Source organism: Cynara cardunculus (genome assembly GCF_001531365.2).
Source record: "Cynara cardunculus var. scolymus isolate 2C chromosome LG 3, CcrdV1, whole genome shotgun sequence".
In the NCBI taxonomy this organism is placed as follows: Eukaryota; Viridiplantae; Streptophyta; class Magnoliopsida; order Asterales; family Asteraceae; genus Cynara; species Cynara cardunculus.
This window is the reverse complement of record NC_037530.1, coordinates 1646616-1673018: the sequence shown is the minus strand read 5'-3', so window position 1 is coordinate 1673018 and position 26403 is coordinate 1646616. Positions and strand designations below refer to the sequence as shown.

Here is a 26403-nt window from a genome sequence, read left to right as displayed (position 1 = left end):
GAACAGAATCCACATTCTCTCTCTCTCCTTCAAATCCCGGCTGTGAAGATTCCACTCTCTTTTTCTGCTCATAGAATCGGTGAGTTCTTCATTCTTCTTTCCTTTTTAAACATTCCATTTGATTCTTCTTTCATCCATGTGTTTTGTTTCAGCTTTCATTGTATCGAGGAGTATTAGCTAGAAATGGAGGGATTAGGGTTTACTTTACATGTTCATGCACTCCATCTAATGGTTTCGATTTGGTGTTTTTGTTGTTTTAAGTAGCGTTTTTGGGAGTATTGAATTGAATGGAATCGAATCAGCGGTTTGTAACTGGAATGTAGATATGCAAATCGATTTGCTTGGTTTTGAGCTCTGATTAGTTGAATTTTTGGTTGAATTTGAATTATAGGGTACGGAATTGGGATTGCTAAACAAGAGCATTAGGTAAATTTTGGGACGTTGGAATTGTAACTGGTTTTTTTAGTTCAAATTGTAGGGAGTTTTGCCTAAACTTTGATTCAGTCGATTTAATTCAAATTGGGATTTCAGGTCATGGAATTTGAGTACCTAAACTGCCATTTTGTGTAGAATTGTTTTAATTTTGCTAGTGATTATGTTTTGGATTTCATTAGGATTGATTTATGAATCAATTTCTGGCTTGCTTTAGAGCCTTAAGGTTTACAAGGTTACTTTACAATGAATAGAGATATTTGATAGGGTTTGGGTTCTCGAGATCAATCTGTTTTTATGAGACCTGCAAAGACCACAAATAACACTGACCCTTCGCAGCAAAAACACTGGACCTTCACGGGTGAAGGTACAGTGTTTTTTTACCTTTTCATAGTGTTCTGCTGTGAAAGTTTAATGTTGTTTTGGATTCTCACTATTCTTACAAAAATAGTGTTGTCTCACATGATCCCAAGGGCTTATTTGTTAGCAGCATAATAAGCTTAATAGGACTCACAGTTTACTCGGTCTGCTATATATGACTATTTGGTAGTGTCTTAATATATGACTGTTTGGTAGTGGCTTAATATATGACTGTTTGGTAGTGGCTTAATGAAATAGAAAGTGACTTCACAGTAAACTTCTAGAGGAAGCTTTATACAGAAAGCCAAGTTTTTTTTCCAAATTTGCCACTCCCAATTAAAAAACACGCTCTTTTCATCTATGAAATAACTCTCTCAAACAAAAACTTTCCGATCTATACATTCCAATTAATCCACACAAACAGTTTTATCCATACAGGACTTAATGGAAAACCAACCAAACAGGCCGCAAGTCATATTTATCATTGAGGAAAAGAGAGCAACAATTAACAAGATGAATAATGGAAAACTATGAAGCAATATACTTATTCCATTACATAAATGAGAATCAATGCCTGAACTTCTAATTCAAACTCAGAATTAAACTAGATTCCTTTACTTTTTTAACCACTAGTTTTTCATAATTGTTGCAGTGATTAGATGCTTCGATCTTTTCATTGGGTTTTTTTTCCTCAAATGTAAACAAATCTAACCATGTTGAAGTTGTACAGACAATCTATTGACTTTCAAGAGTCAAGATTGGATTTTGTTACCTAATATATACTTGGAGGCTGTTTGGTTGGTTTTCCATTAAGTTTGTCTGTATAGATTGTGAATATTTTTTGTTTGGAAGGGTTTTCTCATAGATGGAAGGAGCGTGTTTTTAATTGGGATGAATAGGTTTGGAAAAAACTTGGCTTTCTGCATAAAGCTTCCCTCTAGAATCTTACTGAATAACCCACTTTCTATATCATCAAGCCACTACCAAATAGTCATGTATAGCTGACCGAATAAGTTGTGTCCCATTAAGTTCATTCAGCTGCTAACAAACAGACCCTAAGAGGGTGCATTGGTGTTGAGGAAGAGGTTCGGCAAAAAAAAGGGTCATTTTGGTAAGATCAAAATGAATCTTGACACAAGATAGGGTCCTTTTTGATAAATGACCCTAAATGAGTTTTCAGTTAGGAGCATAACGTTATGATTTCTTTTAGCTCAATGACCTTCGTTTCAAAACGGTCTGCCCCAAGATACATTAGAGGGTCATTTTGCAAAACGAACTTATGGAAAAGGTCATTGATTTAAATAGCCCCAAGATAAAACTATTAGAAAGCATGTTATCAAGTAGGGTTTCAAAAAGTATAAATGAATCAAGATTGCAATGTGGTGTGTCATAGAAGTGTTTTATGATTCCACAATTGTCCTTTACTCCTATTGTATTTTAGTCCCTCTTGTAAAGTGCCATAGAAATTTTATATTTCTAATTTATTTATATATTTGAATACTACATTTTAGTTGGTTTTTCCATAATATGATATACTTCCTGATGTAACTTGTAGTGGGTGCAAAAAGAGTATTTCCTCTCATGCATGCATTTGAAGATTACTTTTTTTGAATCCATTTATTTTGAGATTGCTAGCTTTTCTAGATATGCCAATTAGGGTGCGTTTGGTACACTGGACATGACAAAATAGGGATCATTGTTTCATGTTTGGCAGGATTTTTATGTGGAGTAGACAGGAACAGAGTGGAACAGTCGTGTTCCACCCCCACCCCATGAAACAAGGTGGAACAGACTTATATTTTACCAATATAAAAAAACCTAATTCTCTTCTAAAACATCAAACGACTCTGTCTTTACATTTTATTCATTCTTTAAATTTTGTTTATTGTATTTTATGCTCTTTAAACTTTTACTTTACTGTCCTCAAAATATTATTTTTATACGGTCTCTATATTCTGGTTAATTTATGTAATTTATTAAATATTAATAATAAAAAAATATAGAAGAGGTATGGAATGAAGATCGGAAACTATATAAACTTTTATTTTGGTGTCATTTTAATCGTCTTGACGAATAATTTTTAATGATATATTTTGTTATAAAAATATTTATTTTATTATAATTTAATAAATTATATAAATTACTCAAAATATAGAAATAATATAAACAACTCATTAGGGGTAAATTGGTCATTTTATCAGTCCTGCCTTATTTGGTCTTGTCTTACCAAACGCTAAACAATTGTCCTATCTTGTTGTATTCTTTCCTATTCTATTGAGTCATGTATGGATACCATATGCACCCCTAGGGACAAAGTACAGAACAAAAACCTGTTGTCCTACGGCAAAATTAGGAAGATGGGACAAGATTGACTAGTTACTAAACTATCCATGTCAAAGACCTTGTACAATTCTTTCACCCGCCTACGTCATCCTCGTCCGTCCAGTACCATCCAGTCATGTCCAGTGTTGTTTGCTTACCAAATGCAGACCGTAACTTTTGAGACTGCTTTTTTTGATTGTTACCATCTTTATCTTGATTCAGAATAAAAAACAACAGCTATTCGGCTCGGCTGCAAGAGCTATATTTCAAATATTCTTGAATTGCAGCCATGGTGGCCGATTCATGGTTTCACGGTCTATGGAAACCTTCAAGGAAGCACGATTTTGGGCCGGAAAAGGTGCGGATTGGAGTGTTGGTGTTTGAAGTAGCAAGTGTAATGTCTAAGTTAGTCCATCAATGGAATTCACTTACCGATAAGCAAGTCATGAAGTTGAGAGATGAGATCAGTAGCTCGGTGGGTATCAAGAAGCTCGTATCTGATGATGATGATTATATAGTCGATTTAATTTGCGCCGAGATGTTACACAACTTGAAAAATTCGGCAAGAATCGTGACCAGGCTTGCAAGAAAATGTAGGGATCCCATTCTAAAATGCTTCGAGCTTGCATATGATGATTTAGTCAAATCTGGTGTCGATCAGTACCAGTGGCAGTTTTCTTGGAAGAAGATGAACAGAAAAGTTAGAAAGATGGAAGCTTTCGTGTTGGTTAACGCGAATTTGTATCAAGAAATGGAAAATCTTGCGGAGATTGAACAAATCTTGAGAAGAATGAAGAGTAACGATGATCATGATAGCATAACGGTGGTTGATTATACAAAAAAGTCGAACCGAAAGCAGCAAGAAGTTAAGCGGCTGAAAGATATCTCGTTGTGGAACAGGACCCATGATTATGTGGTTCTCCTCCTTGCGAGATCCATTTTCACCATTTTCGGTAGGATTGGATACGTGTTTGGAATCAATCACGTGTTACCTCGAGTTGAAGAATCTTCGTTACTAGATTCTGAACGGAATCATTCCCTATCTGCATTGCTTCACTCTTCGATTCACCTGTCTGAGAATAGGATCACGAGATTCTCTTCCGGTCCTTTGGGGAACATTAGTACCAAATCTGGCCCGACTTCGAGAACGAATAACGTGAACAAATACCATTCTGGTCCTATCGATAATTCAATCACGGTTTCTGGTTCTGTTTCTAGTAAACATAGAAATATCACCTCTTTTTCGGGACCATTAGTTCGCGCTGCTAGAACCGGGATGAAATGGTGGCATACCCGTGATAATTATTCATCAAAAATCCACGGAAAGACCCCTACCCCCAATCGATTGAGTACTAGCGGACCTTTCAGAGGATGCATGATGGGCGGAAATGGTTCTCCGATGAAGAACCACCATCTAAATCCAGTTGCCGCTTGTTCTGCAGCTAGGTGGAGGACCGAAGAAACTTCGAATCGTAGCTCAAAACAGAAAGGTTTTAATCCTCCTCCGGGAACTCTCGGAGCAGTTGCTTTAGCCCTACATTACGCTAATGTGATCATCGTGCTCGAAAAGCTAGTGGCTTCTCCGCACTTGATTGGGCACGACGCAAGAGACGATCTCTACAACATGTTGCCAAAAACCATAAGAACCGGTCTTAGGGTGCGGTTAAAACCGTATGCCAAGAGCTTGGGTTCGTCGGTTTACGATACGGGTCTTGCGGAAGAATGGACCGAAGCTATGTTGGGGATTCTCGATTGGTTATCTCCGCTTGCTCATGACACGATAAGATGGCAATCCGAAAGGAGTTTCGAGCACCAAAATCTGCTTTCCAGAACTCATATTCTTCTTGTACAAACTCTCTACTATGCAAATCAAGAGAAGACTGAAGCAACAATCACTGAGCTTCTGATTGGTCTTAACTACATATGGAGGTTCAGTAGGGAAATCACTGCTAAAGCTTTGTTGGAGTGCGAGAATGGGGCCGGTGATTCTCTAAACGTGGTGTAGCGGCGGCGGTTTCGGCTTCGGCTTCGGGTTTCTAACATGATGAAAGTTCAAATGAGGACCGTAAATATTTTGAGAATTTGGAAACCAACTATTTCATGCGTCATTCATGATGAATAATCATGAATATATTCATCGAATGTCTTGCACATTCATTGTGAATGTCTTGCAGATTCATCAAGAATAAAACATGAATAGTTTGTTCGCAGGTTCTCAAAATATTTACGGTTCTCATCTACACCTGCTCCTGACAAAGAGTTCCCTTTTGCTTAGGTACATGTTTCAGGGGCGGTTAAGGAGTAGGGGTCCAGCACCCTCAACCGTTTGTGGTTGGTCTGGACCCGGTGCAAAATCTCCAAGCCCTGTTCTTCGGAAGATGTTTTGATCCTTGAAATGTTAAAAGGTACGCTTAAAAAGTCCGTAATTTTTGTTGAAGGACGTAAGACTTAACGTGGTGTATGCGTGTTCGGTGGTCGTCATATGGTAGATGTATACTCGACCATCGAAATTTGTAGTGATTAGAAGGTGTTTTTACTAAATATAAGGTGTTTTAGATCAAGTGTTATGATGCCCGGATTAACCATTAATTCATGTTCGACTGCGTATACTATTTTATGTATTATTCATAATGAATAACCCTAAATAATCATTAATATTATACAGTTTTATAAATGTATACATTTTCATTATTATAATTATCATAATGAATATCTATCAAGATATGCATCATGAATAAAGCCTGAATGATTGGTTTTCATGAATATTTTGTTTTCTTGTTTTTAAAATATTTATGGTTCTCGTCTGAATGTCAATCCAGTCCGAAATATTCTTTCATTAGGGGTGTCTCTTGTTTTTGTAGAGGCGTCGGTTAAATACAAAAGACTCGGATACAATTTGGGTACCCGTGTAACGGCAGTCAAATCATGACTTGGGTGCAGACATTGGAGAACCGAATATCTGCTAATAACCTTTGGCCTCTTCAGGGGTTTAAAGATATGGATTTATTTATTGCATTTGTTGTATATAAATACTATATAGTTAAAAAAACATACAAGAAATACCTGGTTGGAACCAATCGCGAATGGGTGAAGGTGAAGTGGACTGCATGCGCGGTGGTCATGTTAAGCGGTTAAGTTTATAAATCCATGTATGCTGATATTCTCTACTTTGAATGACCGTTAGTCTCCCAAGATAACACCCATATCGGACCTATTAAGCTCGAGTGGGATCTCATGCATCCCTTTAACTTATTTTTGTAAGTACAAATTTTTGTAAGGTATGAAAGATGCATCTGTTAAACTTTGAAGGGTGCTATGAGATATTAGAAAATACAAGTAAACCAAAAAGCCAAAAAAGTTTATATAGTTTTATAAATGTTAAACCGAAAAAAATCCCTCCAATAAACCAAAAAGCCAAAAAGTTTGTTGAAGTCAACCAAAAAACTGGGAAAAAAAAACTTTCGAGACCAATCAAAAAACTTAAAAAATCGCATGAAACGATGGAATTCCGCTAAAAACACGTCAGACAACTTTGCGAGGCTTTGATCCACTATAAAGAGGCACCTGCTCCGCAAAAATTCTAGGTCCGCCACGGTACACACCATAAAATTCGTTATATCCTGATTAATGAAACATATGTAACTTACGAATATAGCTACGCCAAGACGGAGATTTGAATCCTCAAAATTAAAAGTGAGTCGAAAGTCATAATGTCATAATCTGCTTGTTTATCGTGAATTTGTGATCGTGTATGGGATCAAATGAGTTGATCAAATTCAAAATCATAAGGATCCATCAAAATTAGAAAATTCCATATATGATATTTTAGAATTTTAGAACTATTAAGAGATATTTTTTTTTGTCAAATAAGATTTACCTCTTAACGATTTAAAGGTTGCCTCTTAATGAAACTGTTAAGAGGTAAACAAACAACCCGTAATCCTATAAGACTCTGTAAAATTATTATATTTTTTGTATGGAAAAAAAGGTAAAATAAAATAAAAGTCTACGAAATAATGTTTATATTATTTTTGACGAAAAAAGAGAATAAGATGAGTAATTTAGAAGTGTAAGGGGCTAATTTGACACTTTAACATAGATTCAGGGGGTCAAAATGAAACTATAACAAAAAGTGGAATACAGTTCACATTTTAACGGAAGCGTTACAGATATGTGACGGAAAATCCCTAACGGCACGAAACGGCTGAACCAACAACCTCAATAACGCTTTAACGATCCGTTAACGTTGTCTGTCTATTTTCTCCTCTCGTCGGAGGGATCGGAAACCCTAACCCCAAATTATTCTTTTTTCTTCCTACAATGGCTTCATCAACAAACGTCGAATCGCCTCCGATCGGCGAAGGGAGTAACAACGTTAACAACAGCGAGACACCGGCCACCGCCGCAGCGGTAAATTCTCCCGCCACAACCGCCGCCGCGGTAAATTCGCCCACCACCCCTGCCGCCGTGAATTCTCCTGGCACGGCTGAAGACGTAACGAAAACTAGTGAAATCACTCCGAATGGAAGGCGGAGTAAGAAACAGAAACTCGACTCCAGCACAGGTGGAGATCACCGGAGGGAGCGGGAGGAGTGGAGTGATACTGCTATTGCGATCCTCTTGGACTCGTACACGGAGAAATTCATGGCGTTGAATCGGAGTAATTTGCGAGGTAAAGATTGGGAAGTGGTGGCGGAATTGGTTGCCGAGAGTGGCGATAAACAACCACGAAAGAGTATCGAGCAGTGTAAGAACAAAATCGATAATTTGAAGAAAAGGTATAAGCTCGAGACTCAGAGAATGGAGATCAATGGTAGTGCTAGTAGCTGGGTTTGGTTCAAGAAAATGGACATAGTATTTGGGAGTTTAATGGGGCCCAAGAGCGGAGCAGGAACAGGAGCAACATCCGATGATGATAAGTCCGTCGGAGCTTCCTCCCCTCATAGACTAAGACGTTCTGCAAGGTTTGTGCTTAATGATTCAGTTTTTGGTTTAGAATTCTCATTATAGTTTGTTATTGAGCCATTATGCTGCATTGTGCTTTTCATGTTGAAAGGATTGTTGCAAGTACTGAATGGTAACTTCTTCTTTGGCCAGATTGTCTAATGACACCTTTAGCATATAATACGAGTTCTTTGACACTTTTAGCATATAACACTTTGTGGATAAAGTTGCCGGTATGGATTAATCTGTCAGTATAGATCGGGAAGGCTTTTGTTCGGAAGAGTTTTTCATAAATGGAAGGAGCGTGTTTGAAAAAAAAAACTTGGTTTTTTGCATAAAGCTCCCCCTAGAAGCTTAATGAATAAGTCACTTTCCATATCATTAAGCCACTACCAAACAATCATGTATAGCTGACCAAATAAGCTGCGAGTCCCATTAAGCTCAGTAAGCTGCTAACAAACAGGTCCTTAGCTGCTTTAAGCAGGTGATACACTTTTGGTTTGGTTATTGGGCTACAATATGTAATCAAGTGCATCCCAATTGGGTGTGGTTATATGCATATCTATTAACTTGTTTGCTTTCTAGTGTTTTGCCCATTGTCATATATTCTTACAGTTATGCTGTTTTAGCCAGTTAGATTGCAAGCACATGCTTAAGATATTTGTGTTTTCCCTGTTATAATTTTTCTCAGCTACAGGGATTCAAGGTTGATCCCCCCCCCCCCCAAAAAAAAACTCCATCTTCATGTTCAAATGAGGTTCTAAAACTTAGTCTACCTGAGAAAATAGTTGCTGACATGAGCATCGGGAGGTTTCGATAGTTTCAGTGCTGTTTCTTAGTGTTTGAGATGAGGGTTTGATTTAATTTTCTTCCTTGACAGGAGAAATCCTCTTTAAACGTAAGCTGTATTTGTTATACTCTTAACAGATTACCTTGTTTTTGTATGTGGGTCAGTGGGTATGCTGATGTGAAAATGCTGTAACAATCTTGGATTACTTATGTTAACAACCGTAGACCCTTGGATCCCATTTGGAAGTTACGCAAGCGTAGTGAATTGTTATCTGATCCTTCCACCCAAAAAAGGCAACTCTTAGAAGTTGATTTCAGTGCAGTCAAAAAATGCTGCTAACTTAAGGATGTGCTAGATAATGATTTGAGTACTGGATTTCATTGGTTAACAAGAGGTGACCTGTAACCAAAGGGTCTTTGGCCCAATGGTACCCGGGTTAGCGGTATAGCCCAGCCTCCTAGAAGGTCAAGGGTTCAAACCTCTCACCAAACTTGAGGAGTGTGTGTGACTATTTGTTATACATAGTTATTATATACTTAAAAAGAAGAGGTAACCTGTAGGTTGATAACTATAATGTGGTGTGGTCTTTACAGGTGTTCAGTTCTATGGCACATTTTGAGGTTTTCATCTTATCTGTTGAATGTTGCACCTTTGTTCATTAAGGATTGTTTTGTTACATACTTATATGCCTCACATTGACTATAAAGCCATGAAAGAGCTGAAAGCCTGAAACGAATGACACATTGCTGTTATTTCTCTCCTATATAACATAAATTGAATTAATACATTGGAGTACGTTTAAATCTTTCAAGATATCTTCTTCTATTAAGTGATGTTAAGGTTAAGATGTACATATGTGCTATATATTGTGGTGGCATGTTTTTCTGTGTCTCTTTGTAATTGAAAACTACAATTACTTAAATGACTTTGATAAAGGGCTATTGCTCTGTACAGAATACTATTAATGTTTCTATCAAATCATCTGTCCTGTGTTCTTATATATGATGTATATGTTTAAAGGCTTGCCCCCACCAGTGCTCCTGTTCGAAGCAACTTCAAAACAACCACAAACATAAAATGGAAAAGGGTGGTCTTTAAAGTGAGTGGCACCGCATTGGCTGGAAGCGGTCAGAGTATTGACCCAAAGGTTCGAGTTTCTCTTTGCTCTTTGACTTCATGTATTGGTTGGATATTGGGTAAATCAGTTTTTGTTAATTTCCATATGCAATCTACCTGCTAAACTTGATCCATCTACACTTAGGTAGCTTTGCAGATTGCAGAAGAAGTGGCAACAGCGTCCCGGGATGGTGTGGAGGTACTTTCTTTTTTCTTTTCTGTTCCTTCCTCTAAACAATACCATATGGTTATTGGTTTTGTCAACTCTATTCTCAATGTTCTTTCCTTTTTTTAGAAGGGTGTCCCAGGGTATGCCTGGACTAATACCGGCAAATTGTGACTGCAAGAAATAATCCCTGATAAACTCAGTGGCGACAATTGCTGTGTACGCCTGGAATCAAACCCTGGGCAAATGGGATATTCCACCACATTCCCCAGGACCTCAACCACTATGCTACAACCCTTGTGGTTTGGATGTTCTTTCTTTACATAAGATGTTTACCACTTGTGATTTGTAGGTGGCTATTATCATTGGAGGTCGTAACTTCTTTTGTGGCGATTCTTGGGTATCAGCAACTGATTTAGATAGGCCTACAGCTTACCAGATTGGGTAATTATTTTCCCTGATACTCATACCTACTTATGCCTGTCTTAAGGCCTTCTTGTTTCCACTTGTTGTTCATGTTCTTATATGATATTCCTCTTTCATATTGCATTTTGTTGCTACTAGCTTAGTCGACTTCCTGCAAATCTCTCTCTTTGAACTTCTACTTTAAGATGCATGTACATCTTGTTCAATCTGGGATAAATTGCATCAAAATGCAACAAAGTTTTGTTTAGTTCCTATTTAGTGTAACGAGGAATCTTTTTTCTCAATAGATGGAACAAAGTTTCAAAATTTCTTATTTCGTACCCATTTCGTTAGCTTGGTGATCTTGTAACATTTGATGACATGGATACCCGTTATTAAAGGTTTACGACGAAATGGATGATAAAGTTGGCATCCACGTCATCAAATGTTAAAAGATAAGCAGCTTACTAGGTCATAATGGGTAAAAAGTAGGAAGTTTTATTACTTTGCACATTAATAGGAAAATTTTGAAACTTTATCACATTGATTGGAAAAAAAATTATTTGTTACACTAAACAGTAACTAAGGCAATCTTTGTTGCATTTTGTCCTTTTATGTTCATCTAAGTAATAATTTAGCATAAAATTTTCTTTTCTAATAATTGTACTTATATGATGGATCCTCTTACCTACTCCTTTACTAGTTTCCAAAATGGGTTTTTGAGAGATTGCGATTAACATATACATGTCCGTTATATTATAACACCTCCATCCCACAAAAAATAGTCCACATTTGGCTTTTGTACATCAAATATAATCTTTCAACCTCAGAATTGACAAGATTCTTTTTATGTGTAGAAAAGATTGATTACTAGATACAGTTGATCGAACTAGAACAGAATCATTCTGGAGATGAGAATCTAAATAAACTGAATTTAGAATTTTAGAAATAGAAAAATAGAGAAGTAGAGCGTTTCAACTTTCAATATGCAAAACCATAAGTGGACTTATTTCTCGGGGTAGCAGGAGTGAAAGTTATCATTTTGGAGCACTGTATCAAACTAATATCGGTAAAATGTTTCCCCTAGCATTCTTGAGATTAGCTTATGCATTATCCCATGTTCTACTGATCATTTGTACATTTGTATGTTTCATGTTTAAAACAAACCTTTTCCTTTTAAGTATATAATGGGGAGGTTCAGGGGAAAACCCCTAAAAAACGATAAATTGAGGAATACCCTGATAATCATTCATCTTGATGGTGTGCACATGTGCATGTAAGTAATTGAAGTTGTTTCTTGGTTTTTATGCACGTTTGCATGTTATGCACATGTGCATACTTCACATACTGCTTACAAATTACTTGTATGCACATGTGCATACTTTCCAAATGAATAATTACCAGGGTGTTCCTCAGTTTTTCATTTTTTTACGGTTTTCCCAGAACCTGGCCCTATATATACACGACAAATACTCACGTACACTCCTCACTTTTAATGAGGTTTGAATCCTTTGTGCTTTACTGGTAACCCGGGTACCCCCGAACCATTACTAGTAGCTTCTGATCTTCTATCGTGATTTTTGCAGCATGATGGCGACGGTCATGAACTCTGTATTGCTACAATCAGCTCTAGAGAAGTTGGGTATTCAAACCCGTGTGCAAAGTGCTTTTTTGATGCCAGAGATTGCGGAACCATATAACAGGCTACGTGCTATGCGCCATCTTGACAAAGGAAGAGTTGTCATCTTTGGTGGCGTTGGGGCTGGCACCGGGAACCCACTCTTCACAACCGATACAGCGGCAGCTTTAAGAGCTTCCGAGAGTATGATCCTTGACATCTCTTGTTTATTTATGGTTCTTTTGGAACATGGGACAATATAAGACAAGACAGAACAAAAACTTGTCATCTTGTCCCACATTTGGTGCGACAATTAGACTGGGACCAGACGGGACTGAGTAGGACAAAAATGCAATTTTTTCTGTCTCACCATCAAAAATCAGAACTGAGTAATGGACAAGCTTGATAAATTACTGAACTATACTTGTCAAATAAAACCTTAAAACGCTTCACAATTATTTCACCTGTTTACCTCACTCTCGCATGTCTAGTCCAGTTTGCATTATGTACCAAACACACCCTCAATGTGTGTTTGGTATCCAGAAAGGATAGGACATGACAGAACAGGATTGAACAGTTGTCCATGTTTGATAAGACAAAATTGGAAAGGACGAGACTAGATAAAATGACCAATTTACCCGTAATGAATTGTTTATATATTTTGATTAATTTATGTAATTTGTTAAGTTATAGAAAAATAAATATTTTTTATAACAAAATATATTATTAGAAAGTTTTTGTCAAGACGATTAAAATGACACCAACATAAAAAGTTTATGTAGTTTCCGGCTTTTATTTTATACCTTTTCTATATTATTATTTTTATTATTAATATTTGATAAATTACATAAATTAATCAAAACTTAGAAACCGCACAAAAAATATTTTGAGGACAGGAAAGTGAAAGTTTAAAGAGCATAAAATACAATAAATAGAATTTAAAGAATGAATAAAATGTAAAAAGGGAGGCGTATTTGATGTTTTAGGAGAGAGTTAGGTTTTATTTTTAGGTTATATTGGTAAAATATAGGTTTGTTCCACCTTCTTCCATGGTTGGGGTTGAACACTTCTGTTCCACTTTGTTCTTGTCTGTTCCATATAAAAGTCCTGCCAAATGTGGAATACTGATTCTTGTTTTTTGTCTAGTCAGTCTAGTGTACCAGTTGCATCCCTAAGGTCCCAATCGTTATCACGTCACTTTTCCAGCGATCTTAGCCATTTATAACCGATTTTTCTCACATCACCAGTCAATGAAATGGATTTCTAGTTTCTATTTTTGAAGAAATAGAATCCAATTATTAAAGAGAGAGCGTGCGTTGAGCCTTTAAATTTCATAATATTGCTTTCTTTTCCATTTGTTTTTTTCTCTCATTTCTTTTGCTCAATTCTTTCCATTTTGTTTCTGATCAAAATGTCTTCTTTTGTTGTTGGGCAGTCAATGCAGATGCCGTTATTAAAGGTACAAACGTAAATGGTATCTGCGATAAACACAAAGTCCCACTGGATCAAATATCCTTTCGTGATGCCGTCTCGAGAGATTGTGGTTCCATGGATTTGATGGCAATACAATTCTGCGAAGAGAACTCAATCCCTGGTTAGTTTATTCTTCAAAAACCATGCAATCTATTTGTCCCGCTATGTAGTTGATATTAGAGATACAGAAAGCCCGAGCTTTCCAAGCCCGTTTTTAGTGAGCAAAAAAGGTCCGGGATTGGGGTTGAAATAGGGCCTGATCGGGCTTTTTCAGACTTAACCAGGCTTTTTTGGGTCAGGCCTAAACCCAGGCTGCCCCCAAAAATTCAGCTGGTCAGGCTTTTGTGGTCTGGCTCAGACTGGGCTTGGGGGTCACTAGGCGCGGGCTTTTTCAGGCCAGGTTTTGGGCTCGGGCTTTTTCGCGCATCTCTAGCTAAGATTCAATTAGTGATTAGTAACATGATAATCATGTAGTTGATACTCCCTGTGTCCCAAAAGAAACGTCTACAACGAAAAAAGGCGGCACATTTTATAAATGTGTACTTATTACACTTTTTAATTAACAAAATGACAATTTTACCCTTACTAATGAAATGAGTAATGAATTTTTCCATCTCATAATTAAGGGTAGAATTAAGAAAGTACACACTTACAAGACGTACAGAACAAATACTTTAGGGTGCATTTGATATCCAGACAGGAAATGACAGAATAATTGTTCATTGTTTGGTAAGACAAAATTGGACATGACAGAACATATAAAATGACCAATTTACCGCAAATGAGTTGTTTATATTTTTTTGTATATTTTGATTAATTTATTTAACTTATTAAAAGTATAATAAAATGAATATTTTTATAACAAAATATATCATTAGAAAGTTTTCATCAAGATGATTAAAATGACACAAAAAAATAAAAAGTTTATTTCGTTTCTTATTTTTATTTTATACCTTTTCTATATTGTCCTTTATTATGTAGAAACTTTATCAACATGATATTTTAAGGACAGTTAGTGAAAGATTAAAAAGCATAAAATACAATAAATAAAATTTAAATAACGAATAAAATGTAAAGAGGGAGGCATATTTGATGTTTTAGAAGAGAATTAGGTTTTAATTTTTATGTTATATTGATAAAATATAGGTATGTTTCACCTTGTTTCCATGGGGTGGGGGTGGAACACGTCTTTTCCACTTTGTTCCACATAAAAATCCTGTCAAACGTGGAACACTTTTCCTGTCCTGTCCAGTGTACTAAACGCACCCTTACGGGATAAACTAAATCGAAATGTTAACACTTATTTTGGGATCGAGGGAATATTAGATTAGTATGATAATCCAATCTTACAACTATGACTAGGTTCCAATAAACATAAAAAAAAGATGCATTTTTCACTACTTTTCACTTTATTATATCTTTTTTTTTCCCATTCATAGTTGTCATATTTAACATGCTGGAACGCGGGAACGTTGCGAAAGCGTTGACCGGAGGACAAGTCGGCACGTTGATTGATCAGTAACGGCCGAATCTGGAAAAACCCGTTTCATGCTTTGTGTGGACTACATGAAGTGTTAATATTCTCTTCGCGGGTAATTAAAAATAGGCTTAAAATATGTTAGTTTCGAGCATTAAACCTCGTGTTAAATCCTCTAGATCTAATGCTCCCGGCACCCTGCCACCACCGGAGCCTTTTTATCTTGTACATTAGTGTCGTCGGATTCTAATAAAAGAAAATTGTAGCAACAGTTTTAGAAGGGTGAATGTTAGCAACCCCATTGTTAGTGTGATTGTAGTTTAACTGCTTGGAGTCAGAGGTCAGGTATGCGTACATCTTTATCCCCAGTGTGATATACTGGTTGGTTTGGTTTTATTGTAGTTTTAACTTGTTGGGTGAGTTTTTGAATGGAACTAGTTTGAGGTAATTGTAAATCTTGTTTTGAAATATGCGGTTTTTTAACTCATTAGTGGATTATCATTTTGATTTAATTTTTATACTGCAAATAGTGCTTTCTGCGTTCTAAAATAAATGTCCATATTGTTATACTTTTTAGTTTACTAAAAGACGATTTTACCCTTGATAATAGAGAAATAAATTTTCTCCATCATATGGTTTCTAGGGTAAAATGAGAAAGTAGACATTTGGGGGTTGTTTATCAAATGCTTACCCTGATAAGCATTTTTCAAGTCACATTATCTTACCTGATGAATGTGACAAGGATCAAGAATCTTATCATGTAAGAACGAAGACAGGAATTGAGAGTCTTACCTGGTAAGTGAGGATGACAACTTTTACTACGGTTAGCGCTTATCGGGTAAATTGTTTCAATGCCCATTATGTGGATTAAAATCTTACCCAGTAAGTGAATGATACCATTGAATTTTATCGGTAAACGCTTACCGGGTAAGTGTTTGGTAAACGGTCCTTTGTTTAGGTACTAATCAGACTCTAAAGATTGTCTATTTTATATTGTAAATACTCTAACTTGATAAAATCATATATAGATTTTACAAACAGTCTCTCTTCAAGAAAAGCATTTCAATATTTAATAATTAATCATAAAAATTTCTTAAATTATGGGTGGGTATTATATATGGTTTAAAACTCAGGAAATATAGTGGAAATCTCATCTTTTCTGGGTTCGAATTCAGAAACTGTCAAAACCCTTGTGGTCATAAAGGTTCATCTGAGATGACTCCAGGACAGTCATGATCGCCTAAGGAATTACTCAATACGTGTAAGCTAACACAGATACCCATAATTACCAAACAAATACCCGTAATTAAAAAAAAACCATCATCCTCCTCACATTTGTTGAGATTTGAACCCCTAACCTCCTAGAAGGATAGAGACTACGATACCGTTAGGTCAAAGGCCCTTTCGTATGTGAGGTTTTTTGTTCACGTCTTTTAATCCAAATTTATCAAAAACATAATAAACCTGAAATTAAAAGCTAAAAACTCAAAAAAGATTATACAAATGGGATTTGAACCCGCTCCTGGAAGGAGAGAAGACCATGCGAACTAACTCTGCCAACAAAAGCTTACGCTATTATTGTAGTTTCAAGAAATATATGTGTTTACACCCAACAAAATAACACGGTGACACCTTTGACGATACTAATTTTTTTTTATAGTTTTCCATGTGTACGCAAGAACTCAACCTGGTAAATGCAAAGAAAAAACACAGAAAATAATCAAGAAACACACAACATTGGTTCCATCTATCAAAAGAGAAATCAAAGTTAAAAGAATCCATATGCAAAAAAGGAAAACAATTCTAACCTTTAGTGATGTTTGAACCTTGACCTGCGGATATCGTTGAGCCAACGACTATTTGGTAACATAATGTGTGGCAACTCTCATTCAACGATTTTGAGTCTCGAACCAGGGAATCATCATCTTGGGAGGAACTCCGAATTGTCGCCTTGTGGGAGAAGAGTGAGAGCTATTAATAGTTGAATCATCGTCTGGCTAGACTTGGACCTTATCTCCTCAATATATATTGGAACCTCCCTTCTCTATCTGATGCGGTTCCACATATTTTTCAGTATTAGTGAAAGCAACAGGCTGGCCTAATAACTTCGAATCCAACTTAAAACCATGGTGGAAGTTATTGGTGCCACGATTTGGGGTTTATAAGAAGCAAAATGACGTCCTTGTCAAGCCTACCCAAAATCTTCCTCCTTGTAATCAGCGATGTGTGATTCGCCTAAGATGCCATTACTAATGTCCCAAAGCAACCGGTTGGCTCAATAACTTCAAATCCAGCTAAAAGTCATAGGGAAGTTATTAGTAGCCCATAACTTGAAGCTTATAAGGAGCTTACAGATCTCACTTCTTATACATGTGGGACGAGTTGTTACAAAAACTATATTGGGTTTGTTTAGTTTGGTTTATCACATACATCAACTCGGGAATAATTGTCGAATGGTGCTGTCTAAATCTCCATTCCACACTAGTAAACCGTAGCCGATCTCAACTGCATTTAGCTTAGGAATAACCTGGAGCACCGAAGAGAACGTTTTTAAGCTTGGGCAGTCCTCTAAAGCCAATATTTGAAGGCTTGGCCATTCAAAAGTGCGATGCCCAGATAAAAAACTTGCAAGTTTTGGTAGGTTTGTTAGTCGAACGGTGTGAAGTTTAGGAAGAATGACCTTTTCAACATAATCTTCTTCCGTTTGCTCTAGAACCTTCTCGAGCAAACAACATTGAGTTGCATATACTTCTTCCAGATTCTGCAGCCTCGGGAGTAAACTCGAGGGTATAAGTTTTGACAAGCTGTTGCAGTTTCTCACTTCTAGGACTCTCAGTTGACTGAACGATTCAGCTACAATATCTATATGCCATAAGGCATTTACACACTCGAGGCCATCGATCCGCAGTTTCTCCAAGCTCGGAAAAAAACCCTGTTTTTGTACATTTCATTATGTGGGTAAGTTTTATGGACTATGCAAACAAATTGTAACAGAGATCACACAGAATAGAGGCTAGAAATCACGAAACCATTCAAAAGTCTTGAACTTTTATTGGATGATGGATGTTAGCCCAGAAGCAAGTTGTGGCACCATTTGACTATAAAAAACGAAGATATGGATATTTTTTCAAAATCATCATTGGTTTGTTGTTGGTTAGTTCCTTGTTTTTTGTATCTGAGGTTCTATGTTCGAATCTTTTTATCGCAAATTTTTCCATGAACATAATAAACCTGAACTTAAAAGCTAAAGCCTAAGAGCATCTCCAACAGCTATGCTAAAATGGAGAAAAGAAGGATTTTAGCAATTTTTTGCTCCAACCGCTATGCTAACTTGTATGTTAAAATAGAGAAAAGAGGAGAGATTGTAAAAATCTCTAAATAGAGAGATTATTATTTTAATACTTCCCACCAATAATAGGTATTGAAAATAAACGTTTAGGAGAGAGAAATAATATTTTATTAAATGTAATGAATAATTTAATAATATAGTTAATGTTAGAATTGTTAAAATAGAGTAATTGTTGGAGTTGAATGTAATTTTTTTACAGATTACTTTTAATACTCTATTTTAGAGAAAATATAGCATAGTTGTTGGAAAAAGACAAATGCAAACCAACTCTACCAAGAGAAACTTCTGTTAATATTGTAGTTTCAAGGAATATACGGTTGCGCTCAAGAAAATAATACGGTGGCACCTTTCACGCCCCTAATTTTTTTTACACTACGATGGATGAACGAAAGGTTTGCCCGTGCCACCGTATGCACCATAGTGTGTCCGCCCCTGTCAGCTAGCCTGAAGTTTTTCCACACACAACAGAAATCTTATGATTCAAAAGAGGCACATTACCTTTTCCATGAAGAATGGTTGAATTGAGTTTGAGCGCTTTTCCTCTATGAACCATCCTGACCCTTCACCATTCATGCTTGAAGTTGAAATGAAGGACCCCATTTTTGAACAGTTCAAGATTCGTAGTTCTTTCAAAGAAAGCCACCTTAACACAGACGTCCTAGTACAGAAACCGATCAAATTTGGTAAATCTTCAAGCTCGATACTACATATCTTAGGGAGAATTACGTCATCTGGTTCTGATTCTCTTCCATTCTTTCCAACAATCTCTTTCACCGATAAACAAGAACCAACTTTCAGTTTGTGGAGCCGGGGTACACCTCTAGCTACGGACACTGGGAAGATGCAATCAAGAAGGTCACAACCTGCAACGTCAACAGAAGCAAGTCTCTGAAATCTATGAGTTTTGTTTGGAGTTCTATCCCACCATATTTGTCTCAACTTTGGTAGATTTTCTAAAACTAGTTCAACCAATTTGATCAGTGAAACAGAAGCATCATTTTGGTGAGTTTGTGGGTGCTTAACGGTAAAGAGTTCTTCAAGGGAACCACAATTTGTTATACGAATTACTTCCAACATCTGCAACCTTGGAAGAATATTGATTGGACCAAGATCTAATAGTTGATTGCAGTTGATGACTTTCAGGACTCGAAGTTCACTAAAGCTCTTCTCTGGAACTAGGGTATGCCATATGTCAACTAAGCCATTCAATCCATCCAAGTACAATGCTTGCAAATTAGGCAATGCAACCTACACAAGTCCATTACTTGATATTAGAAAGTAAAGGATTGGCAATCGAAGTAGCTAATATAAACGGGCAAATCCGCGCCTGTACGACATAATTTTTTTCCATTGCCCATGTCTGCCCATTAACCTTAACGGGCAAATCCGGGCTTGCCCACTTTTTTGAGAATGGTTATCCAAGTGCGTTTTTCNTTTTTCCATTGCCCATGTCTGCCCATTAACCTTAACGGGCAAATCCGGGCTTGCCCACTTTTTTGAGAATGGTTATCCAAGTGCGTTTTTCTACCGGGCCAGGTAAGAACTCTATTTGTAACGATAACAATGAACATATACATGAATTTGGAATGTAATAATTCCAAAAATAATAATGTGCATAGTTTTAGGGACAACCCAAAACAGAAAGTATTAATAGTGTAAGTTTTTATATGTCCACGACACATATGACACAGTAACACTGCCAAGGAGTATGTAAACCTTTAGGGTCGCACACGAAGAATATGTATGCTTCGATATGGCTTGGATAACAGAAACCCGAATTATGTCATGTTGATTATTAGATAGTTATTCTAGCAGAGTAACTAAAGTAAGTGGTAAAAGTGTAATTATGATAATTACAGGGTTTTAAGTGTAAATGTATTTACGTATAATTTTATTATGATTAATAAAATTAAATAAACCTTTATTTTAGGATTAATGGGCTTAAGGATAATCACAAGCCTGACCCATGTTTGCGTATTATGGTAACTCTAATAGAGTAACTATAAATAACGAGATAGGCCTAAGCCTAAAAGGTCAATTAATCTTTGAGATTTAGAGTTGTTTACCCAAACGGTTACCAGATAGACGCTTACCTGTAAGAGTACCCACTCTCGCTTACCTTACCGAGTAAGATTCTAGTCCATCAAAACGGCATCTTATGCAACAACTACCCGGTAAGTGCTTACCGGGTAAAAGTCGTCACCCTCACTTACCGGGTAAGACTCTAGGTCCTTGCCATCGCTCTTACCTGGTAAGATTATCGGTCTTTGCCATGTTCATCCAGTAAGGTAAGTGACCTAATAAGAGCTTACCGGGTAAGTGTTTGGTAAACGGCCCCTTAGTGATTATCACAGAATAACAGAAAAGAAGCCTATTCTTTCTTTCTTGTTAAACACATACTAGATTTAGGTTTTTGGGCTAGCACCCCGTGGAGGCCAAAGCATGTTCATGTGGATCTACAATAAAGGAAACCTAATTCGGCTTCTAGTGCTCTGCAAGAATCTACATCAAATCTGAAAAGGTACTATTCTAAACACCCTATGGTTTGTGTAGGTTCGTTTAAAAGTCATTGAATCCAGATAGGGTTTATTTTAGAAAAGTTTTCTAAAAAAAAAACCTTTTTTTTTGCTGCGTTTTCAAAACGGTTAATTGTTTTGAAACCCTACAAATAGTTTTCTGGGATGGAGGAGGATTATGTAGCACATACCTTATCATTGAAGAGGGGTTGCAAACTGATGCCAAGGTTCCCCTCCTGATGCATACCAGAAGAAACAAATGCTTTCATTTTCGGGCAACTTTTGATCTCAATCATCTCCAATAATGGAAACTCTAAACTAATACTCCCTTGGCAGAAACTCGACAGTTCCGGTAGATCTTCAAGGTTAACAGACCATAATTCAGACAGCAGAATGATATCATCTTCTCCTCCTTCATAGGCAAATATTGTTTTCATATTCTTACATGAGCGTACCTTCAGTTCTTGAAGTTGAACTAGACTCTTCATTGCAGGAATGGAGAAAAGATGGACCAAAGCATCACATTCGTAGATGTGCAGAGAATTCAAGTTCTGTAAGCTTGAATATGCATGAGGTTCAATGTTCCACCATAGATGTTTAAGTAGAGGCAGCTTTCCCAAGTTGAGCTCTCTAACGGAAGGCAAAGTAGCTAATTTTGCATCATTTTGGTCGACAAAATCGAGCCTGTTAAGTTCAGACAACTCTTCTACCGAATCACACCATTCTATGGAGAGTATTTCCAGATTTTGCAACATCTGTTGCATATATGATGGAAATACCAGCACTAGATTGTCGCAACCGAAAACAATCAGGATCCTCAGGCTCCGAAAGTTAGCAGCAGAAAGTTGACGTGGCCAGATCTCTTTGATGGAATGCAGTTCACGAAGAGTCAACTCTTCCAGGGCCGGAAAGTCAACCTGCAAAATATTGACACCATTGGAAAATATGGGTTTGGACAATATAGCAATTGATAGACTTTCTGAAAGTAATATTTCGACCCTTTACACTGCCTGGGGTATCACGAAATTCATTTTGGGATAATCCAAATTCGCATTCAAGATTCTAGGCTCAAATTGAGAGTAAAACACAGATTCTGTTGTGTTTTTCATATGTTCAAAATTGAGATCAAACCCTTTTATTTGAGCAGTTAATCGACTAGTGAATTTAGGCAGGTAGGTAGTTATTTGGTGATAAAAGAGTTGCCAAAATAACTACTAATGGATAAGACTGAAAAACAGTTGCACCCCCTTGGCACTGCCTGCTGATCGGTCCATGGGACCACTACAAGGGGAACTTCCCCTAGACCCCGCAACGCGGGGAAGCCCCCTTGACCCCCTGCTTTATGGCAATCTCAGGTTTAAGTTAGCTCATACAAGCGTGCACTCCACATCTCCTACCCCATATTATAGCTTAACTATAAACCCCATCAATCTCGTGTAAATCACAACTACACTAAAATGATGACACTAAAATCACCAACAATGACAAGGATGTTCTTCTTCAGTAAGGGGCTGTTTGGTTGGTTTTCTATAAAGTCCTGGATGGATAAAGTTTTTGTTTGGGATTCATAGATGGGAGGAGAGCGTTTTTTAATTGCGAAGGACATGTTTTGAAAAAAACTTGGTTTTCTGCATAAAGCTCCCCCCTAGAAGCTTAATGGATAAGCCACTTTCTATATCATTAAGCCACTAAGCTGACCGAATAAGCTGTTAGTCCCATTAAGCTCATTAAGCTGCTAAAAAGTAACTAACAGCAACATATGGCGAAAAAAGAACTTGTTACCTTTGAATTGAAAAGGGGTTCTTGTACTTCAAGACTGCCATCTGAAGCTAAACTAGCATCCGCTTCAGGGCAAAAACTTTGGAGACTTGGCAGAAACTCGAGCTTTATTGACTTTAACTTTGATAGGACAATTTGACTGAGTGAAACTGCTTGATCTTTAGCTAGTATTACTTTGAGATCTGCGCAGGAGGACACGTGTAGTTTCTGAAGCTCTGAAAGGCCACTAGCTGTGGATTGCAAAAGAAGGTCTTTGAGTTTGTGACAATCAGAAACATATAGAGTCCTTAGATTACGTAAACATACGTTTCCAAGAGGATCCATCCACAAACACGTTAATTCTGGCAAGATACTCAGCATCAATTCACGTAGCTCACAGAAGGATTGATCTGGGAGATGGTCATAACATATTGTTCTAAGATCAGCTGCAGAAACAACCTTCAACTTTTCCAAGACAGGAAAGATAGCCGTGTCAATCAGAGACTCGACCCCAGTATAACCATAAACCTCTAAACATCTCAAGTGTCTGAAACCTTTCCTCAAGTCATACACAATGCTATGCAAGTCCTCCAGATAGTTCACAATTGAGTAGTCCAAGATCAGATGTTGAGCTCCTTTCAGCAACTTATAAATCCCGCCATGTAAATTAAGACCTTGATAGAGTGCGAGTCTTAAGGTTTTTGGGTATGAGTAACTGATCACCTGGCTAACATCCATCCCTACAAAGATTTTGAATCTCACCAGATTTCCAAATAGTAGATCTGTGGGGAAAAGATTGACATCTGGGACATGCATCTCTAAGGTACTCAAGTGAGACAAGTGCTTCAGCTCAGCAACGGTTGCTTGCTTTTGACTAATATTTTGACCTTCAAACCCCCATTGGACGAAACTATTCATCATGTACAAGCATTCCAAGTTAAGCAAATTGGAGAACACGCCAAATGGAATTACTGTTAGATTCTTACAATCTGTCAGATCTAAAAGCCTCAACTGCGAGAGTTCTCCAATTGCCTTCGGCAATTTTTCAATATCTGAGTTCATGAAGCTTAGGATTTCTAGGTGCTTCAACTCTTTGATTTGTGATAAATCTCCTAACTTGCAATTTTCAAGGCACAATGTTAGGAGTTTCCTTAAAGCCAGAAATGATGAAGGCATAGATGGTATAGACACGTGATGCATAAGTACAACCTTGAGCTCTTTCATCCCATCAAAAAAATTACCTGAAAATTTCATTAACCCCATAGAACCTTCTAACCGCCACAATTGAAGCTTCGGACAGTCTATGCCAATGGGAAATTCTTCAAGATCATCCAATACAGCTGAGATTGCATAAGAAGTACTGAGCTTGTTTTGGTTAGGTGAATCTAGATATCCAGGCATCATCTTCTCCAAGAATATGTAAAGACCCCTGGAAGCGACCGAAAGGAGAAAGTCCCGAGTAACATCATGCATCCGGAAACAGTCCTCCACATCACTATCCAATAACAAACAACAAGCTTTAAGATTCTCAACGATTGTATGCACTCTGTCTCTTGCTTCTTCTAATGTATGAACACCTGGGAACACCCTTAAACCTGTTCCATATCTCACCAAATATTCTACTGGAATGTCAAGGTCTTCTTTAAACAAGCTGCATAACAAGAAGCAAGACTTTGCTTCTTCATCATTTAGAAAGTTGAAGCTCAACTCAAGTGATGCAAAGACGTTCGCATACATTCCTTTAATATCATTCGTTGTAGAACTCCTTAACTGACGAAGTGCATCGCGCCAAGCATGTTTACTCCTATGTCTTAAAGCTCGTGCAACTGTTACAATTGCAAGAGGTAATCCCGAGCATCTCTTAGCTACCTTAGTAGCTATAGGATTAAGATCCATCGAATCAACTGTATCACCCACCATGTTCCTGAACAAATTCCAAGATTCCACTTGAGATAAAATATCCATATAGAAATTTCTTTGGGTGTTCATGGCATTACATACATCTAGACTTCTTGATGTCAAGATAATCTTGCAGCCTTTATGAAGATTCCCCTGTGGGATGCCGATAGTCCTCAAGTCAAGCGGTGTCCATACATCATCCATTATAATCAAGATCCTCTTTACTTGATTCAGCCTTTCACGTAAACGAGCAGTCCTCAGAAGTTCACCTTCCTCCTTCAAATTCAAATCCAACATCTCTGCAAGATCACCTTGAAGTTTTCTCAAGTTAGGCTTGTGGGAGACCACCACCATGACTATTTCATCAAACAGCTGGAGTGCATCAGCTTGTCTGGCAACTTCTTCCACAAAAGTAGTCTTCCCTATACCACCCATACCATATACACCAATGATGTTGACACTATCATCTTCCAGTGTCTCCATTATCAATCTTAATTGGGCTTTTCTTGATTCGAAACAATCCAAATCTCCTGTGACTGTAGTGGCAGTAATACCTGTACTAGGCCATATGGGAGGTCGACGAGCAGGGTGAGAAACACGATCGAACTTTCCCCCCTCTATTAGTTCATCAGCAGCCATCCTTCTCTTCTTAGCTTGTCTACTGCTTTGGTAAATCAACTTCAGGTCAGGGCAAGTCCCACTGAGGCAACTGTGATTTTTACCAACCTCATCACTCAAAAAGTTATGGGATTCTGTTGCCAAACCATTTGCTTTAGCAAGCCAATCCTGTACAACTGGAATAACAGTTTCTCCATTCCTACCAGCTACATCCACTTGCTGTTGAACCCCAAATCGAGTGTTGTCAAGACACAAAATTTGACTTCTTAAACCATTAATGTTGGTATTATGATGGACTATATAACCAAATGGGTGTACGATCGGGCGAACCATGTATTCAAGCAGCTTTGCGAGCACAGAAACAGCAATATCTACAGCAGTCATTTCTTTCAGTGACTGTTCTTCAAAAGTACGAAAGCAGAGACTGTAATAAAAATTGGGATCATGAAATGATGGGTAGTGAATTCAAGGTGAGTTCCAGCTTACCGTTTAAAGATCAAATAGAGATGATGATGAGATGAAGAGTAATCACCTTATCGGCTTCTTTGTTCCTTCTCCTTTCGGAGAAATTGCGTCTTGTTGACTTTCTTATGAACAAAATAGACGCCGAGGGAACCGGTCTGAATCACGCCAAACCGATCTGAACCGCTTCATTTTTGAACCATATTAAACAATGTTATTAAAAGGTTAATACTTCCGTTAAGACACGGTCTCTCGATTAACTGAATTGTTAAGAACTTAATCTTGTTTGATAGAAAAAAAAAAGTTTGCCTTTATGATTTTGTATCTTGGATCTTTCTTAACCATTCAGCATCCTAATTTCATTGTAAGCAGTTATATTTTATTTTACAATATATCATGAGAGCCTTTTAAACAGTTATATCTAAGGATGCTACTTCGGGCGGGCGGGTTCTTTCCATGGGGGCGCGCATCACTTGCCCTACTTGGTCCCCCGACACAATGGAGGTTCTGTAGCATGTCATGAGCACCAGGCTATAAGGCGGTACATAGTAAAAATTTAGGTTATTGCTATATGCATTGAAATCAGATCAAATCATAAGAAAATTTTTATTTTAGCAAACTAGAGAGTGTATTTCGAATCAATAAACAATCTTTTAAGCATCAATAAAATCAAAAGCAACCCATTATGACAAGTTTCA

General features: G+C 37.3%; 4 protein-coding genes across 7 annotated transcripts; 2 read left to right on the top strand and 2 right to left on the bottom strand.

Annotated features, from left to right (window-relative positions):
- Positions 1 to 5655, top strand: LOC112509800. Of its 2 annotated transcripts, none has more exons than XR_003068864.1 (2): positions 1 to 79; positions 153 to 379. XR_003068864.1 is itself a non-coding variant. In XM_025114966.1 (2 exons), exon 2 carries the CDS (start codon positions 3404 to 3406, stop codon positions 5117 to 5119), a length of 1716 nt encoding a protein of 571 aa, XP_024970734.1. In that variant the 5' UTR covers positions 1 to 79; positions 3337 to 3403; the 3' UTR covers positions 5120 to 5655. The 2 variants fall into 2 exon arrangements, 1 of the variants encoding a protein (XP_024970734.1); XM_025114966.1 differs by lacking the exon at positions 153 to 379 and adding an exon at positions 3337 to 5655.
- Positions 5656 to 7345: 1690 nt separating this feature from the next.
- LOC112510540 (uridylate kinase-like) lies at positions 7346 to 15590 on the top strand. Of its 2 annotated transcripts, none has more exons than XM_025115998.1 (7): positions 7346 to 8078; positions 9869 to 9995; positions 10122 to 10163; positions 10483 to 10574; positions 12122 to 12357; positions 13589 to 13747; positions 15066 to 15590. In XM_025115998.1, the coding sequence occupies exons 1-7, from the start codon at positions 7435 to 7437 to the stop codon at positions 15146 to 15148; spliced, it is 1383 nt and encodes a 460-aa protein (XP_024971766.1). In that variant the 5' UTR covers positions 7346 to 7434; the 3' UTR covers positions 15149 to 15590. The 2 variants fall into 2 exon arrangements, with proteins under 2 accessions (XP_024971766.1, XP_024971765.1); XM_025115997.1 differs by having other exon boundaries at positions 10110 to 10163.
- Positions 15591 to 16619: 1029 nt separating this feature from the next.
- Positions 16620 to 19558, bottom strand: LOC112510511. 2 transcript variants are annotated; one of them, XR_003068945.1, is made up of 3 exons: positions 18951 to 19558; positions 16912 to 18035; positions 16620 to 16790 (listed from the first exon to the last, which is right to left on the bottom strand). XR_003068945.1 is itself a non-coding variant. In XM_025115954.1 (2 exons), exons 1-2 carry the CDS (start codon positions 19527 to 19529, stop codon positions 17535 to 17537), a joined length of 1080 nt encoding a protein of 359 aa, XP_024971722.1. In that variant the 5' UTR covers positions 19530 to 19558; the 3' UTR covers positions 16620 to 17534. The 2 variants fall into 2 exon arrangements, 1 of the variants encoding a protein (XP_024971722.1); XM_025115954.1 differs by having other exon boundaries at positions 16620 to 18035.
- Positions 19530 to 25762, bottom strand: LOC112508573 (probable disease resistance protein At4g27220; the record flags this gene model as incomplete). The annotated part of the gene is made up of 3 exons (XM_025113245.1): positions 22751 to 25762; positions 21160 to 21885; positions 19530 to 19700 (listed from the first exon to the last, which is right to left on the bottom strand). Coding segments are annotated over exons 1-3 (3774 nt in total), but the record flags the coding sequence as incomplete, so codon positions are not given.
- Between the last annotated feature and the right edge of the window lie 641 nt (positions 25763 to 26403).

Coding starts and splice junctions, on each gene's coding strand:
- LOC112509800 (XM_025114966.1), top strand. CDS start 3,404: ATGGTGGCCGATTCATGGTTTCACGGTCTATGGAAACCTTCAAGGAAG.
- LOC112510540 (XM_025115997.1), top strand. CDS start 7,435: ATGGCTTCATCAACAAACGTCGAATCGCCTCCGATCGGCGAAGGGAGT. Junction 8,079..9,868: donor AGACTAAGACGTTCTGCAAG/GTTTGTGCTTAA, acceptor ATATGTTTAAAG/GCTTGCCCCCACCAGTGCTC. Junction 12,358..13,588: donor AGCTTTAAGAGCTTCCGAGA/GTATGATCCTTG, acceptor GTTGTTGGGCAG/TCAATGCAGATGCCGTTATT.
- LOC112510511 (XM_025115954.1), bottom strand. CDS start 19,529: ATGTTGGAAGTAATTCGTATAACAAATTGTGGTTCCCTTGAAGAACTC. Junction 18,036..18,950: donor AACCATTCTTCATGGAAAAG/GTAATGTGCCTC, acceptor GTACAAAAACAG/GGTTTTTTTCCGAGCTTGGA.